This window comes from Argiope bruennichi, chromosome 1 (genome assembly GCF_947563725.1).
Source record: "Argiope bruennichi chromosome 1, qqArgBrue1.1, whole genome shotgun sequence".
NCBI lineage: Eukaryota > Metazoa > Arthropoda > Arachnida > Araneae > Araneidae > Argiope > Argiope bruennichi.
In genome coordinates this window covers 145,968,983-145,988,171 of record NC_079151.1, presented here as the reverse complement: position 1 = coordinate 145,988,171, position 19,189 = coordinate 145,968,983, and the positions used below count along the sequence as shown (strand labels likewise).

Genomic DNA, 19,189 nt, shown 5'->3' with positions numbered 1-19,189 from the left:
TTTAAAACCATAAGATTAAACATCTAATTATACTTCATAAAATTTCTAACACTTAAGTTTAGCGGTAGTTACTCATTTAAAATTTGAAAATGATTCATTACAGTTTATAGAAATAATGGTGGGGAAAAAGAAGGAAAATAATTTTATCAGTAACTTCTGGCCGTCTTCATGCTCTTATGTTATTATTATCTACTGGGGATAAATGAATTGTTTTTACAGATTGTTCATCATCAGTTATCCGAAATACAAGCTTTCATATTATCATTTCTTGATTCCTTCATACCGAACACTCCTTTTTCCGTAGCAAACAACCTCTTTTCTAAGATTTTGTGTAGTCTTATCAATTTCTGATTATCAGTCAGTCTTATTTTAGAAATCTTCTACACTAAAAACTTAGTTTGGAGTTTCTTTAACTGACTACAGTTGTGAAACCGCGGATATTAGAGAGGGATCATTTCAACATGGCTGCGCGCTCACATGTGGATTCTGGAGTAAATGAGAGGAGATTGAGACCAATATATGGTTTGTTATTTTACAAAATCAAAATTTCGCTGATATGTTTATAGAAAAAATTTTATAGCTTTCGTTCGTTTTTTAAAACGCTCGTAGCTTTCATTCCATAACTTGTATTTTCTTGATTTATATAATATTCGCTGTTATTTGGGACTTAAAATTTTTAATTTAGCTATTATTGTGCCAGCAAATTAATAATAATTTGAACATTGCATACGCTTTCTATTTATTTTTCTTTTTAAAAAAAATCTCATCGCTGCATTGTTATGATCGTGAACAAACTAGGTGCATTATTAACTAATCAAAACATTCACTGGCTGATTGAATAAAAATCCAAATTAAAATAATTTATTTATGGCTTGTATTTCATTAATAAACTTTTAAAGTACCATCTTATAATATTCCTAACGGCAGTGTCTTCTCTATTTCTTCTTAAAGTCTTTACTTTTATTGTAAACAAACGATTTACCTATCGTTGTATACCATTGACACAGGCGAAGCGGCAAATTATTTGCGGCTTCCATCAACTTTGTTCTATCTTTTCTATCGTGAAATAAATAGCTTGAATGCATTTGATCTTTTAGTGAAATTTATCTGTAGGGAGATGTTAGAAATTTTCTATGAATTAATTTATTGTAAAATGTATAAACGTTGTCGGTAGAAAATTGATGTTTCAAATGACATTCGAATGAAAAATATTATGGTTTTTTTTATCATGATTTTTAATACTATTCGGGTTTTTTTCAACGTATCCTTCAAAACTGATAAATCAAAGGAAGTCTATTCAAAATGTTTCTCTTACTTTATAACAAGATTTTAATGCTCTAAGTAAAAAATTAAATATCTTATTAAATTCTAATGTCTGATATAAACTTTTTTTCTGGCATTCACTGATATTCAGATCTTTGTATGCAAACATCACAAACAAGTATTTCATATGAAACCATTTTTTTAAATCAATATTTAATGACTTAAAACTTTTTTTTTCAAAGTTTATTAAACTTGGGAATTACTGAAAAATAATTAAACAACTTGTAAAAAATTTCAATATTTGAGAGTAAATTTTGTTTTTAAATTATTATTTATTTTTAATCTTATTTAGCAGATTTTTATTATTACTATTATTACTTTTTTGTACATTCATTTACTACTGGCATTTTTTGATCTTATTATGAAATAGGAATATTTTCATAATAATCTTATACTATCCCATACCTAAGGCAATTTAAATTTCTTTGATGATGAAATTGTGTCCTTACCAATTCAGTAAAGTATTCTTTAACTTTTTTAGATTGTCTTGATAATGGGAACAATAAAAAGGCTCTGCAAGAAGCAGATAAATTACTTAAGAAGCAAAAAGATTTTCAGTGTGCTAAGGTATCTATATTTATTAATAATATTCCTATGGTGTAAGAATTAAACTTGAGAATAAATGATTTTCTAGTTCTGAAATAAAATTAATCATATATTACTATTTAATTCATAATTCTCATTAAAGATTTAAACCTGAAATAGAAATCTTATAATGAAATCGAATTTCTTATGCAAATATAAAATATTTGCTTAAGAGTTTGTGAATGGAATTACAACTTTATTATTACATATGTAATAAGATTTGATATGAAAGTATTATTGTGATAAAATTCCATGTTTATTAGTTACTTGAAAAATAAAAATGAATTTTTATGTACTTATATAATTGTTTTTATACATTTAAATTACATATATCTGATTTGTCTGGTTTTAAAATTTATTCAATTATTATCTGATTGGAGAGATAACATGGAGCTTTAAAAAATTCTTTATCTATGCTTATAAAAGAAAGTATGTGTCAGTGCACTACAGAACAGACTGTTTGACCTAGAGCCACCAAATTCAGTAGATATGCTTTAAAAGATGGAATGTGTACTTTGAAGTATTTTTTTTTTTTTTCTGTTTTAAATAGAATTTCAGGTAACAAAATATTGAGTAAAATTTTGATATTTTTTCCACCATAGTTTTAAAAAAATAAGGCAGCATAAAAATAACTTTCATACCATTTTAAAATTTTAAAAAGTCATCTGTTTGATTATATCAATTATGTTGTTGTGTAGTTTCTTCAAAAATTTTGGCAATTTTCATAAATTATTGCATAATTCTCAATAATAGATTTTGTTTTTCCATGTATATAATCATATTATTTTCTTTGTTTATTGAAAGTAAAAAGAAAAAAAGATTCTGATGCTTATCCAAGCAGTTTATAATGTATTATATTACCACATAAGGCAGTGTACTGTTTCAGATAGATTATTCATATACTTGTTTTTAGTGGTATTATAATGTCATAGAACTCAACTCTGTTTAAAAAGTTCCTAAAAATATTCCTACAATAAACAGAAATTATGCAGAGCTATAAAAATAGCACAGCTTTAATGCTTGTAATAATTTGATGTTTAAAAGTATTTTATTCAGGAAATCATGAATATTTAATTATATAATGAAGATTTAATTGAAATTAGATACAACTAGTACTCTTGACAAGGCAATTAATAGCCAAAAGAGGCTAGTATGAATTATTTGTATTTTAAAATATCATTTTTACTTCTATGTTTTAATGAATTCGTCATTTGTTTATAGGATTTTTTTTCTAGAAAGATTTAATTTAATGCATGAAAGAAGAATTTGTTTTTGTAAATTGTTCAGCTGTCTTTGCTTTATCAGAGTTTTTCTATACTTTTTTGAACAAAGATATGATTTAACTTTTTAGGGATAATTTTTTTCAATACAGACAGAGAAGGACAAGTTTTATTCCCCTCCAAAATTAATTTTTAATTTATTATTAGTAGTAACTACAGTTAGTTAGAAATTAATAGTTCAAATACAATTGAAATGTTTGGGAGAAGGAATTTTCTATTTTAATTAGTATTGTTTAAGGTTTAAAACATTAAAAATTTTCCAATCTTAGACTTTTTTCCATGTTAAATATTTTAATGAAATTTAATTTACATTTTATGTGGATCTCTAAGTAAATTTTAGCAACAAACCTTTTCAGTTATTTGTATTTGTATTTGCTTTTTTTTTTTTTTTTTTTTGTATATATCTGATATGTATTATGAAATATCTTTCCTCACAATTATAATCCTCGTATATTCCATAAAATGTGATTTGAATGCTTCAAAAATTATTCTATTATAGGACTTCTAAAAGTAAAATAAGAATAAAATTTTATGTTTCAGGCTTTGAAAGCCCTTGCTCTTGTAAGATTGGGGAGATTAGATGAGTCGCTGACTACCATAAAAGAAGTACATGCAGAAGATCCTACAGATGATCCAACTCTACAGGCTATGACAATATGTTATCGTGAACTGCAAAAGCGTAAGTTAAAATACTTCAGATTGTATTATGTATATATGTGGGAACTGCTGACTAAGATGTACAGCTCATGCTCATGTATCTTTATGTGTTCTATATCAGTAATGTTTTGTCCTTCGTCCCTTAATCTTAATAAATATATTTCGCATATTTATGCTAATCGTTGCTTTCCCCCCCCATATATATATATATAATCTTGTTTTGAAATCAATTGAGGCATTTTTAACTCAAAAAATGATTTAATCTAATTTGAAAGTTAAGAAAATTTTAAGTTAATTTTTAAATAATTAACTTAAGATCAAGATTAATTAGCAAAAGATCAAGATGAGCTTCTGTAAATCAATTTTATCATTTTGGAATTCACCTGCCAAAATTGTCCTTTAAAATTTGATAAGTTTAATTAAAATTTAAACTTTAGATTACTGGCAAGATGAAAGTTCAGAATCATTTTATAACACTAATTTTCACTTAAAAACTTAAAAAGAGCTTCTATATCTCTCTCCCCCTCTCCTCTCTCTCTCTCTAAAGAAATTGATAGGTTTATGGTTCTGACCACTTGTGGAACTAATTTTCTCTATAACTCTCACATGGGATGGCTGAAGATTAAGGATTAGTCATCTAGATGATTAAAGCAGGTGATATAAATGAACTTGAGAGAAGGAGGCTCTTAATCATTCTCTGTCACAGTGTTTGTGCTATTTGTAAATAAGAGTTTTATATGTATTCATGCAAAATTGTACTTGAACAAACTTTTCGCTGAGCAGTAAATATTGAAATTATATTTTATAAAACTGTAACCCATTTAAATATATAAAAAAATTGAATGAATTATTTTGTAAACTTGAAATTAATTGTTACTACTGCTAAAGGGCTATTAATGATCTTTACGTAGAATTTATGCAATTTATTTTAAAAAGGCAAAAGTCTGTATTTTTAAAATTTTAATTTTTAATTGTTTCTTGCTATGTATTATATGCCATTAAATTCTGTATGTAATTGGTTTTGTATGTTGCAAACTTTTTTTTTCATTAACAAGTAACTTATCATGAATTCTTACATGGTTATACCATTTGACAATAGCTTGTATTGTTTTTCCTATTTCTTTTTTGCATGTATTAAATAACTATTATGTGCATTTGCTTTTTAAAGCTGTATTGAATTATAAATCCATTATTTAACTCTGCTATGCATTTCTTAAGTATATTACAAAAGTTTGAAATTGATGGATGAATTGTTTTTGTTTTCTAGTTATCCTATCTTCTAATTCATTTGGAAACTAAAAGGAATGAAATTTAATGCATTTTTTTTTTATTTGTGCAGGATGTTATAAGATTTAAAATTTTTAAAAACATGTTGTGGCAACTCATATTTTTCCAATTTTATGAAAATTTTATTTGCGTAAAATTACAAAAATGTGCACTTACTATTAATGTTCTGTGGATAATTGTGCATCCAAACCAATTATTGAGTGCATTCAATGGTTTTATGAACAAATAAATTAAAAAGGCCTAATACTTTAATTTCATTGAATAATAAATACTTGTGGATAATTATACTGAAGTTTGTTATATAAAATATTTATATTTAAATATATATTTTGTATTGTGGATAACTGTTTTATATGATGAGATTTAAACAAGGATTTGTATAATATTAGTCTTACATTCTTTTTTTGCATATGATTTTCTAGTCTATGTATCTCAATAAATATATAAATTATAGAATGTGCAAAAAATTTGGCTACTCTCTCAAAAATTAATTACAAATAAATGAACAAAGTTATTTACTTATGGTTTTTTATGTTCCATAATGAAACAATGAAAGTTAATTTTTTTGCAATGTTTTGTTGCACAATTTTAACGTGTGTGCAATTTGTTGTTAACAACACATCAGGTCTTTATGAAATTTCTAGCCACATCCTGTAAAGCATTGCTAGATTAACATTCTGAATGATCACTGTAATTCAACATTTCAGTTCATCAGTGTCACAAATTGGAGATTGGTAAACAATGTTTTCAGATATCCTCATAAGAAGTTAAAAGTTGTTATGTCTGGAAATATAGGTGTATACAGCATTGGACTTCTTCTTCCCATTCACCACTCGGGAACTTTTCATCTAAAACCTTTCACATATCCAAATTCTAATATTGTGGTGCCCTAACCTGCTACAAAATATTATTGGGCTGCAAGCCCTTTACTTGGAGAAATGTAAAAATTTCAAGCATATCAAAGTAATTGTAAGCAGATATTTACTTGGGAATAAAGGCCCAATAATCCAATCAGCCAGTAAACCACATCAGACATTTACATTAAGGTTGTCTCTTATGTAAATGGTGTGAGAATTTTTTTAATCCCCATATTTAAGTATTGTATTGCTTAACAATACTTGAAACATTGCCTTGTCTGAAAACATTATATGTTATAGAAAATTTTCTTCCTCTTTCATTTTTTGGAACATTTCTTCTGCAAATGTTCAACATCAAAGCTTATCATCTGGCTTTAACTCATGCAAAATTGAAGTTATAAATGCATAAGTCATGCATAAAGTCGTATTTTATGCACCAAATCATGGGCAGTTCATCTTTGTATTTGTAATTGCTGGCCTACGCTGTGAATAAATTTACAAGGACTAAGTGAAGGCATTCTTCAGTTTCTGCTATGCCATTGTAGTTTCCAATTGATATTCACAGTATTCACTTTGTCATAAAGCTTTACTGCCCTTATAAATTGTAGATCTTGCAGGTGGACTTTGACTGTAGATAGTCTAACATTCTTGCCGAGTCTGTTGGAATTAAATTTGATAAACCATCCTACAACTACAATAAATATCAAACAATCATTTTGGGATGAGAATATAGCAAAATATTAACATAATATCATTTAATTTACATTTCATTAAAAAAAAAAAAAAAAAACTTTTTTTTTTTTTTCTTATGGAACATGAAAAGCTGGAAATAAAAATCTTTATTTTTAATTCATTTTTGAAAGTATGGTTATACATTTTGGACACTCTGTAAATGATGGAGCATATTTATTACATATGTTTATACTTTAAATATATTGTCAAACATTATTGAAATTTTATTTTGATGTGACATTCAAATTTAAATGTGCCATTATAATAACTCAGACAAACTTTTATTAAGAATTATTCTTTGTTGTTAGTTTATTGAATATTTGAGTTCAATGTATTCTTACTAAAAATGAAATCAGGATTTTTTTAAAGAGCAATATATCTTAAATATATAGTCTTCAAGAGATAAATTGAAAATCAAAGAATAAACCTCAGAAGGTGTTTTTTTATAATTGTAGTTCTACTTTGTACTTTCTAAATATCCAATTGCGGGGCTGATTGTCTCCTAGAATTTCAAATGTTTTATATTTTGAAACCAGAATTTCTAGATTTTTTTTTTTTTACTCAGGATTTAGATTGTAATGGAATATCGGAAGTGTTTAGTGAAAAGCCCATATCTTAATCAAACTGAACTTCCATTTATTAGCTAAGAAAAATGTAAACGCTATAATTATCAGAATGCTTTTATTCACAAAAAGTAACTTCAATTTGGCAATTATTTAAAAAAAATAAAAATACTTATTATTATATTTACTAAAGTGCTCTTTGTCTTTGCTGAATAAAATTGTTTGGCAATATGACATCACAAAACTATTGAAAATTATGCTCATTAGTGAAATATTTATTAATATTTTTTAACTGTTCTCTTTTTTCTTTTCTTTTTTTTTTAGTTTTAAAATATGCATACTTGCATGTGCTTTACATTAACATAGTGAATTTTTTGAAATGAAATTGCAAATTATCCCTGCAGTTGTTTTGATATAATAACTTAAAATTCAAATATTTTCTTAGATTCTTAGAAAGAGTTTTGAAAATGTTCAAACCACACTTTTGATTATTTAATAAATATTTTGAAGGCTCAAGAACTTTTGGAAGATCTATAAATAACAATGATTTGCATTTGAATGAAACATGAAGAAAGGAAAAGATTGATTTGATTGCTAAGAAAGTTAAAAATCAAAATATATTTGTTTATAACATTTGTATTTAATTTCATAATCAAATGAGGGCTGGTTTCATCATTTAACTCTCTTGTTTGTAACTTTTAGTTGAACTGATTGCTGATGCCTATGAAAGAGCAACTAAAAAAGATCCCCAGAATGAAGAACTATTGTCTCATCTCTTCATGTCTCATGTCCGCAATGGTGATTATAAGAAGCAACAACAAACAGCTATGGCTCTTTATAAGTTAAAACCAAAAAATCCATACTATTTCTGGGCAGTGATGAGTTTAGTAATGCAGGTTTGTATTTTTTTCTTTTTTTAAAATTTAGTACTATGTGATCTTAGACAAACACTTTTGCTTACAATATTTTTTACTAACTTTATAAAATGCAAATTTTATAAAACTGCTTATTCTTTGCCTATTTCCATCCTTGCATACACTACATGCATAAAATATTTTTTTCTAGCCAACTTTGGCAACCAGCTGGCTCACTGAGAATATTGAATGTATTTAATTTCATTTAAATCTTTTATGCATACCTTGGATGGTCATGATTATGGCAACAAAGTGTTCTTAAGTATCAAATTATGATAGACATTAAAATCATATTATTTTAATAACCTCACTCCTGTTTTGTGAAGTATATTTGAACTTTCTGAAGGGAATTAAGTTCCATGATGCCACAAAGCCATTAAAAAAGCTGTTAGAAAATTAGATCAATAACTATTATTAAGTCTGGTGCAGAATCTGCTATTTACAATATCCCCACAGATAAATCAATACCTTAAATAAAAGATGAGGTTGGCACTCACCATCCTCTCTTGGAATTAAAAAGGGGCCAATAAGACTTGTAACATAAAAATTCTGAAACTTTTGCATGATTCCTACAGAAAAGTAGATATATTTTTGAATTGTCATGGAAATAGGGCAACACTGTCATTGGGTAATTTCAATATTAATTGCAACGTTTGAAGTGTTTGCCAAAGCAATTAAAAAACCCACAGTTTCAAAACATTTGCATACAATTTATGTAAGATTACATTGACAAACAAATAGAAAATGTCCCAGAAAACCTATATATTGTCAAGAATATTTTATCTACTCCATTAAATAGCAAAAAGGCAAAAAAAAAAAAAAAAATGATGTAAAAATATTATGTTATGTTTGGCAGACCTTCCTACTTGTCACGAAATTCATCTTTGAATATAGTTTTGAAGAAAGGGACAATTTTTTTGCCTGAAATACAGCTGAAAAAGTATATCTTTAGAATGATATCCTCAGTTATAGATTTGTAAATTTATCATTTTGTTTGAGCTTCTGTCTTATTCTTTTATTAGGTTCTCTTTGAGAATTAAACTAAAAATTCTGACACTAATCCCTTAACTAAACAAATTATAACATTTTTATTAGTGTCTTTATAATGGAGTATATATGGAAGATGAGGCGTAATTATGAACATGCAGAATTTATTAGCATTGATTCCCATCTTTTAGCCAAGTAGGCGATTAAATGACAATGGATAAAAAGAATTTTCCATGAATACAGGATAGTTGGTGAAGTTCAAAAGACTTATAGAAGTTCTGGATATAAAATGAATATCTATTGTTTTACAGAGGATTTGATTGGGGCAGTTAATGGGCTTGTCTAAACAATATTTGATAAGAAAAGGATGACTCATCCAAGAAAATTGCTTAGCCGAGCTCTCTTAATTAAAGAATGACTTGTAATGATATTGATAGGAATTGAAGTCACTTTTAATAGCCGATCTCTTAAAATGAGAATGATGAAATACAAATGTCAGTTCATTTTCATGATAATTGAGAAATTTACACTAATACTTTCCAATCCATAAAATTATAAATCTCACAAAGTTATTTCAAGATTCAGCAAGACAGTATATATTTCACTAGATATATAAGACCAACAAATTGCTGATATATTTGTTTCCTGTATTTTGAAGTTTTATTCAGAAATTTTATTTCAAAAAGTTCTGTTTTTGAAAATTGGAATTGTAGCTATCATTAGATTGATTTTTTGAAATATTGTTTAGGCTGATGTAGCAGAAGTAAACCTGGCAAGAGGAATGCTGCTCCCTTTGGCTGAAAGAATGACTGAAAAATTTGTAAAGGAAGGAAAACTGGAGGCAGAAGCAGGTGAAAAATTCACTGATGCTCTCATGGCAATAAATAATTATTTATTATTTCTTTCTCTCATTTTTGAGAAGCTTTTTTTTAAAGTAATTATATATATTTTTAGAAGTACAGTTGTATCTCATGATTCTTGAAAGACAAGGGAAGTATGATAAAGCTATTGAAGTTCTAGAAGGCCCTTTGAAAGGTAAACTATTTTGTAACTAAATTTTTATTTTTTGAATTATAGGATTATAAATTAAAAATTAATGCAATTATTGGAGTTTTATATTCTATAAACACCACTGTTATTAATGTTATTTAATTGAATTGTTCTATTTTTATTATTTTATGTATTGACCAACATATATAATAAGATATATATAAGAGCATAATGTATATATAAGAGCATTTAAAATTTATTAGTATCAATTAAGAATTTAAAGGTGCCATTTGTTATCATTATGAAAATAGAGAAATCCTACAGATTTATTTTTGAAATTAAAATTGCTTGAACATACCTAACCGGAAACCAATTATTATTTTAAGGAATGCAGGCTCACTATTAAAAACTGTGTTTAAATTTATTGACTTGTGAACAATAAATTATATAAACAGCATTCCATTACACTATGAACTACTTGTAATCAGTAAGAAAATTGTAGCATTATAAATTCCCCCCCCCCCCCCCCAAAAAAAAAAAATCTGCTATTTCTTAAAATATTTCGTTGGAGTTGATACACTATCTTGTACTATGTCCAACTATTCATAACAAAAATTTTATATTCTATTGAATATCTTAGATTATATTTATCAGGGATAATGCTATTCCTGTTTTTATTTATTTACCAATATATTACAACACTTTAATTGTTTTTTCCTGCAATGCTTTGCTTAATTTCTAAGCTATATAAAGATATCTTTGTTAATTATATATTTTACAAATATAATGCAATTTCTTTAGAAAAGTTGTCACCATACCAAGATACATTATTGAAAAGGAAAGCTGAGTATTTAGCTAAGTTGGAAAAGTGGCCGGAAACAAATCAAGCCTATAAGAAATTGATTCTTGGCAGGTAAATTTAAATTCACTTGTTCTCTTAAATTTCTTAATGCCTTTTTTATGTGGGGAATTTATTATATTTATAAGCAAATAAGAAAATTAAGTTGAATTAATTAATTTTTAATTTTTTTTTTTTTGTATTTATTTAATCATATTAAACAATATTTCGATTATTTTCTAGCCCTGATCAGTGGTCCTACTATAAAGAATATTTCAATTCTGTTTGTCACCTTGTGGATTGTAATTGGCAACCTGAAGAAAATAGGTATTGTATCATATAATTTTGTGCCATTATCATTTTTTTTAAAGAAATCCAATTTTTTTTATTTCTAAGTACTCAAAAAGTACTATGTGTTTTGATAAATTTATTCAAATATTCATATTACTTATTAGAATAAATTAATACCAAATGAGCATTATTTCCTTTATTCAGAGGGAGTTGTAGGCAGGTAGTTATTTCATAAATACAACTGAAATATCTATTTTAGTCAGTTTTTTTTCTTTTAATGTATCTCATTATTTCTTTTTGGCTAATTAATTTTAAATCCATTATTATCACAGACTTCATAGTTCATTGTAACTATTCATATCTTTTAGGATAGAAAAATTTCCACTGTGTAATTTGCATGCATATTTCCTTCATTACATTTCCTTGGAATTTAATCTGGAACACATTTATTCTAGGCTCAGTTATTAAGATTTGAAAGAAATTAATTGAATAAGGGAAAAAATTCCTTTTGAGACAGATTTATTTTTGCTAACTTTAGGCCTTTATTTTATTTCAGATTTAAAATTTAATTTTCTTTGTTGTTCATTTAATATTTTATATATAATATGTGCATTTTAATTTGCAGAAAAAAATCCTCCTTTCTTCTAGAATAATTAAAATTATTTTCATGTCTAATTTTTACTTTTTATTAAAGTATTATAATCATATTTATTTATTTATTGTATTACTCAGTGTTGTATTTATGTTTTAGCTACGAGAAGCTTGAAGATGCAGTTGATTATGATTTCCAAAAGGCAATTGACTTCGTGGAAGCTCTTGTTGAAGAACAAAATGGTGTGAGAGATGGAAGAAAATTAAGAGGACCTTACTTAGCTCAAATTAAATTACTTGATGAACTAATTAAAAGAAATAGTCCTCTTTCTAATAAAATAGGTAATTTATTATTAAAGAAAAAAATCTTATCTTACCTATTACATTTAAAAAAAAAAAAAAGATTTGGCTTAATTCTTACAATATGAGTAATTTTCAACACTGTGCTCGTGAGAAGGGGAGGGGCTCATTCCAAAATGAGTATACCGTATGTGCTATATATTTATTTTAATATCTCTTTCAGGGTATTAAGCATCATAGAAAGTGCTTAAATTTGAAAACCACGTTTAAGCACCTTAAAGTGCTTATTTTCAAGAAAAAGTCCTTAAAAAGTGCTTAATTTTCTTGAGAAGTGTGAAGAAAGCTTTAGTTTGGTTTCACTAATATTGAATACAAATATTTGAGTGCATAGTTGTAAAGGCCTGTTTACCAGGTACATCAAGAAAAAAAAAAAACAATGAAAAGAAACAATTAAGAGAAATCCACTTATTCCAACACATAATGGTCACTTAATTTTTCACACTCCCTCTTCAACAATGTTTATTACAATTTTTTTTTTTATTATTATTATCGTAATAATTATTTGGGAGTATTAAATAAATAATATTCCATACTTGTTACAATTTGAAAGTGTTTGAATTTGTTCCCATTATTTATGGAAATTAAGACTTGTTAAAACATCTTCATTTCTTTGTAAAAATATAATTACGATTTTCTGTAATTTTTTTCTTATATGTAGAAGGCAAGTTTTTATTAAATTTTTGGAATTCTAAACATTTAAAAAATCTCTTTATTAAACTTCAGAAGTAAGAAACAATAAGACAATTTTTTTATATACATAATCTGTTTCTGAATCCTGCTATTCTCTTCTATTAAAAAATTTCATAAAAAACTCAGAACATGGCATTGTTCTATCATTAATTTTATGAAACTTTTGCCAGTCTTGTAATGGTAGCCATTCTGGAATGCTTTAGTTTTTAGCATTTTAATATTGCATGTAAAATTAATAAAATTTTAAAATCTATTCTTCCAATCTCAGCCGTGCCAAATCTTGTTTGTTGTTGTATATATAAAAGACAAATACAAACTTTTTGGTCATGCTATGCTTCTACATCACTATTCGCATTTTCAGATATGATATATCTAATTAAATAAACTACTAATTTTGAGAAATGTTGAAAAAGATCACAGATCTTTATTGTTAATCTTATTAAAGTAGACTTAATTTTGGTATTGATAATTTGATCATTTTTCTGTTTCTGCCAAGACAAAAAAGACATCATTTCTGTAACAATAGATGTGCAAATACTGAAACTAATATTAAAATTTAAAGAAGTCATTTTTTTAAAATTTTTCTATACAATTTATGCCTTATTTTAAAACAGAAAACATCCTATGTTTAGAAAATGCAAAGATTTTGTCTTAGAGGTTAAAAATACTTAATTTTTGCATCAGTTTCTCATTACTCACCCTATCTTTGTAATTATATTGTAGTGCTTATGTTGAAAATAGTGTTTGATCAAAAAATAATCATATTTTTTCCAAATTGTAATTTTTGAAATGACAATATATATATATATATAAACAAAAGTATTAGAATCAAGTTAAAAGGAAAATCAAAAAACCAAATAAAAATTAAACCAAAACAATTATAAAAAAATATAAAAAAGAATCCGGCCTGAAGACTTTTTCAAGGGTCACCCTCAGGCAGGGATTCAAAGAAAGGGATTTTTTTCTGTGAGGAAAAACAGACATTTGTCTAATAATGATTCCTCGTGACCCGAAAATCCCCTGTAATTATGCCCAAGAAATATACCATTTTAACAGAAAGGAAAATACAAAACAACAATTGTTGTTTTAATCATTATTAGACAAATGTCTGTTTTTCCTCACAGAAAAAATCCCTTTCTTTGAATCCCTGCCTGAGGGTGACCCTTGAAAAAGTCTTCAGGCCGGATTCTTTTTTATTTTTCTATAATTGTTTTGGTTTAATTTTTATTTGTTATTTTTTTATTTTCCTTTTAACTTGATTCTAATACTTTTGTTTCAATTCATCTGTGTTTTAGAAATAGCTGCAGTTGCGCTCTCTAAATACTATGAAGTTCTTTCTTCTTTTTTTTTTTTTTGGTTTTAGTTTGAATAGGTAATAAATTTTAGTTGCGATTTCGAAACTATTTTGTTTTGTTTTCATTTTAGTTTCGTTTTCAAACTATTTTTTACTTTAGATTGGTTACTTATATATACATATATATTCATTTCTGGGCATTTTCTAGATCTTTCTTAAAATCTGGATTCTCCCCCTCCCCCACACACTCCCATTTTCGCTCTCATTTATTTATGGTGTCCATTTATGAGTTTATAATTATATAATTGTCGCTTTTGTCTGATATGGCAGTTGAGTAAATACATCTACATGCATTAACTTTTCATTTTAAAATTACTCTTGTAATGATATTTAATAGTATTATTTGAATTTTTGTAAACAAGTAATTTATAAAGTATCATGGAAAAGGCTATCTGTAAAACTTGTATATTTATGGGTTTTGTGGTAGTATATATTCAGTAGTATTAATGCTTCCTTTGATATTTTGTGCTGCGTTAAACTTACTTCAAGTTGTAGCTTTTTCCGACTCATTTGTTTAAAGAAAACATTTTTTTATATTTTTGAGATCTGAATAAAGTTATTAGTTTTAAGAATTTTCTATGTGAAAATTATTTTCAGATTTAGCTGGTTATTATTATTTTTTTTTATGACGTGATCTCATCTTCATAACTTATATGGTTTTTATGTAATAGAAATTGTTGATGTGATAATCTTATTGATATTTTGAGCTTTCTTTATATATCATGTATCTGCAAATGTATCAGATTTTTATTTACTTTGGAATTAAAAAATAATTGCTTTTATTGCAGGTTCTATGGTAGATGTATTAGTTAGATTTTATGAGCATTTTGGAACAAAAGCAAGCTGCTTCATTGACCTAACCTATGTTATGGATTATGTGTCTATTACAGAAGAAGAAATCAAATTGGTATTTTCCTTATTACTTTGTTTATGATATGGATATTAATGAAATTTTTGATATTAATGCAGAGCATTAACATCAAACCATTTTCACAAAAATTTATGATTATATTTTTAGTGTTTTAAAATTGGTATAAAATTTTATTTTTAATGAAATTCTCTTACAGGTGCTAGAAAAGATTAAAGCTTCATTGGTGCTAGAAAGTTCTACTGAAAATATCACACTCCCAAAAGATGTAAGAAACTGTTAGTAACAAATGTGAAATGCATATATTTTTGTTTTGTTTTCAACACATTTAATATCTTTGTTGGCATTCATTGCTAACTCTTACTCTAATTAATGGCACAGTGTAATAATTTTTTTGACTCAGTAAATTTTTATTATTCTGTATTATTATAGTTTCTAGTTTTATTCAATAGTATTGATGTAAGAATAATAATTATCATGAAAGTGCAGTACTCTTTGATTATTGGGAAATTTACTAGTATTTCTAAGTACTTTTTACCTCTGTATTTTAAATGCATATAAAAATCATTATTTTTAAATAAGAAACAATAAGGTGTTTTTTGCAAATAATTTGAAACAGGGCGATTTGGCAATTCTATAATTAACAAATAAAACTTATTCTGACTTATTCAGTTACTTCCTTTTAGGTAAATAAACCATTTATATATTTACTTTGTATGTGACGATTCAAACTTAATGCTTCATTTTTAAAAAATATTTCTATTGTGTTACAATTTTATTTCAGACAATTTTATTTCAATTTTATATAGGTGTAATTTTATTGCTTATTGTATCTTTAGGTAAAACAAATGTATCGCCATCTGTGTTATTCACGTTTGTATCACTTTTATGGATATCACTTGAATTCTGAACTTACCCAACAGTATGCCTATGTCCGCGAATTAACTGAGCGCTACAATCATGCCTTACAGTTTGGTAAGTTGAATCAAAGTTACATTGATTATTTTAATCATTATTATGATAAGAAAAAAAAACCAACCAGAAAAGTGGCATAATACGAAGGGTATCAATTTATTGCCCAAAAGTTTTTGCAGTTCCTGCAAAATAATCTCCTCTGGCTGCAGTGTACTTTTGACAGTGTTTCTTCCACTCATCAAAACATATCTTTTATACAGTTTTTTTAAAAAATCATTGGAGTTGGTAATGAATTTTTATTTATTGGATTAATGGACTCCAAATGTTGATTATATATGGTAATAAGAAAAAGGCACATTGGATGGTATCAGTCAAGAATGAAGCTTGTGGAGCAATATTTATTGAATGTTTAGCTATAAATTCAAATTAAAATGAATTATAAGGAAACACATTAATCGTAGTGCATCTTGAATTTTCTCACCATATTTCAATGAATTGCTTCACACAAATGACATAAAACACTCAAATAATAATCTTTATTGGCTATCTAGTGAGTTGTTAAGAATTCATTATTCACGAGCATGCAACATTCAACATCAGCTATATATTCATATTTAGTGACTTTGGTATGACCTTGTAAATCTCGTTATTCCTTTCAAATTCTATTCACTTGATTATTAATTTACTTCTATATCAAAAGCATACATTCATGTTTTACCACTAATAAAAATTCATTTTAGAAAGGAATAAATCCGTGTGAGAAAATATTTCTCAGACAACTTGAGCATATTATTGTTTTTGAAAAAAAATACAAAATTGGCTTTAAATGATTTTTTTTAAATGTTTGTATAGGAACCAAATAATATAAAAACTTGCTCATTATCAAATAATGATCAACAAGCTCCAATTCTCTACTCTTATCAATGTCTTGTTCATCAATTGAAACAAATGTTTTACCAGATCTCATGTCACCTACAATGGATTCTCTACCACTCTTAGACTTTTTTATATCATCTAATACTGTTTTTCATAAGCTTATTTCAAATGCTTTTGCAGAAGAAATTTCATTGCAAAAACGAAATTTAATGCTTTTTTTTCTCAAGAATATGTATCACTTCAGAAAAAGCCAACAGAGTAAAAATTCATATCCCATCAAAAACAAATTTATTTTCAGTTGGTAAAATGAAATAAATTTCTGACTGTTGCCATGTGTTTATAGAATTTATAAAAATGATTGATAAAAGTTTCGAATTGATATCTGCTATAAATGTTCTTTAAAGGATAAATTAATTCCTTGCTAGAATATAGAACTAGTACAATTTGTATTCACGATTTGCTCTTAAAAAAAATGTGACTTTTTTCAGGTAAAAATTTGTTGTCTACTGAAACTCAACCTGCTGATGATTATTGTCTTCTAGCTGCTCATATGTTAGTCAGTATTTGGCAAAAAACAGGTAAGTTATTTTTAGCTGATGACTAAAGAAAAATACTGAAGAGGAATTCAAAAGATTTAAATGTTCAGAATTCATTAATTTTGTATTTACTATTTGTTTTTTTTTTTTGTTATATATATAAAATATTATTATAAAATATTTTACTCTTAATTAATCTTAAAGATTAGTTTTAATTAAATAATAGATATAATTAAAAGATATAACTAATAAATATAATTAAAAGAAAACAATTGAACTAAAAGCATTTCCTTATTGATCAGTATTTAAATGTATTTTTAAGAATCTACTGACAGTTGAATTTTGAGAAGCAGTGCTGAAAAAATAATTCTTCTAAGTAATGAGATAAAGAAATATGTTTTAATTTTGTCTATGTTACAAGTATGTTTGATGGTTTGTTATAACTTTCAGTGGTACTTTCAATTTTTTGCTGCTTCTTATTTCCTTTATTAATTATCACAAAATGGATTTTATACCATTATAAGACTACTGCAAACCCAAAAATATTCTGAAAAAAGGGTGATTTTAAAGAAAACCACTTTTCTTTAATTTTCTTTAAAATCACCCTTTTTTCAGAATATTTTTGGGTTTGCAGTAGTCTTATTATGGTATATGCAAAAATCTTAAAGATTAAATGCTGAAGGAATCAAAATTTCTCTGAAGTTGTAAAAGTAGTTTTCATTTATAATAAAAATTGTAAAAATTTACACAGATATAATTAAAATAACTTTATAGTTTTTTTTAAATTTAAATAATTGAGTTTTTAAAATAGAATTTCAGAAAATTATCTAAAAATTTGCTTAATGTTTTTAAAATTTTTGTTTTGTGTAGTTTTAAAATTTATAAAAACTTGAGTTTATCGGTGCTTTTTCTTAAATACAATTCAGAAGTATAAATATATGTAATGATATTTTTTAATTTATTCTTAATTTAGTGCTTGATTTCATTCTAAAAATGTTTCTTATTTTCTTATTCAATTCTCATCTTTTTATTTAATTATTTCTAACATACACTTAACAAAAATTCTTACTCCATGGTTCCTATGCAAGCAATGAAGGGATAAAAGCCTTCAGCACCTGCACAACTATTTAAAAAAAAAAATCCCTAAGTTTCCCGTGCCTTAATCGACAGGTGCTAAAGAAATCCCTATTAGAATCTCAAATTTTTTGTAGGGGGGAGAATTGTGATAACCCTTGCTCTTGCATTACAGTGTAAACCAACATTTTATCATTGCTTCTCTTGTATAAATTATGACTCCTGTGGTTAAACAAATCAAAGTTAAAATTTCAGTAGTTTCTTCTTTCTGTCATGCATCTGCAAAATTATATATTATATATATATAATATATATATATATTATATTATATATATATATATATTATATTATTATATATAATATAATTTATATATATATATATATGTTATTGCATCATGTAATTATATTTGATTTTTTTATAGGTGATGAAAGATTAATTGGCCAGGTAATGGTAGTGCTCGAAAATGGTTTGAAGCATAGTCCATCAAATTACCAGATAAAATTATTACTAATTAAGTTATACAATATTATAGGTAAGATCTCTTCTTAAAATGTTTTTTAAAAGTTTTTGAAAGAATAAATGTAATATTTTATATTTAGATTTTTGCAGCCTTCTACATT

At 25.9% G+C, this 19,189-nt stretch overlaps 1 protein-coding gene across 1 annotated transcript in view; it reads left to right on the top strand.

The window, feature by feature from the left end:
* The first annotated feature begins 415 nt into the window (after positions 1-415).
* LOC129963081 (N-alpha-acetyltransferase 25, NatB auxiliary subunit-like) overlaps positions 416-19,189 on the top strand; it is a 34,659-nt gene continuing 15,885 nt past the window's right edge. Inside the window, exons 1-14 of the mRNA XM_056077119.1 lie at positions 416-522; positions 1,805-1,890; positions 3,729-3,867; positions 7,987-8,180; positions 9,934-10,036; positions 10,140-10,220; positions 10,977-11,088; positions 11,257-11,340; positions 12,056-12,237; positions 15,088-15,206; positions 15,367-15,435; positions 16,007-16,142; positions 17,447-17,536; positions 18,991-19,101. Of these exons, the coding sequence (XP_055933094.1) occupies positions 462-522; positions 1,805-1,890; positions 3,729-3,867; positions 7,987-8,180; positions 9,934-10,036; positions 10,140-10,220; positions 10,977-11,088; positions 11,257-11,340; positions 12,056-12,237; positions 15,088-15,206; positions 15,367-15,435; positions 16,007-16,142; positions 17,447-17,536; positions 18,991-19,101 (1,567 nt within the window). The 5' untranslated portion in view covers positions 416-461. The remainder of the gene's footprint in view (positions 523-1,804; positions 1,891-3,728; positions 3,868-7,986; positions 8,181-9,933; positions 10,037-10,139; positions 10,221-10,976; positions 11,089-11,256; positions 11,341-12,055; positions 12,238-15,087; positions 15,207-15,366; positions 15,436-16,006; positions 16,143-17,446; positions 17,537-18,990; positions 19,102-19,189) is intronic.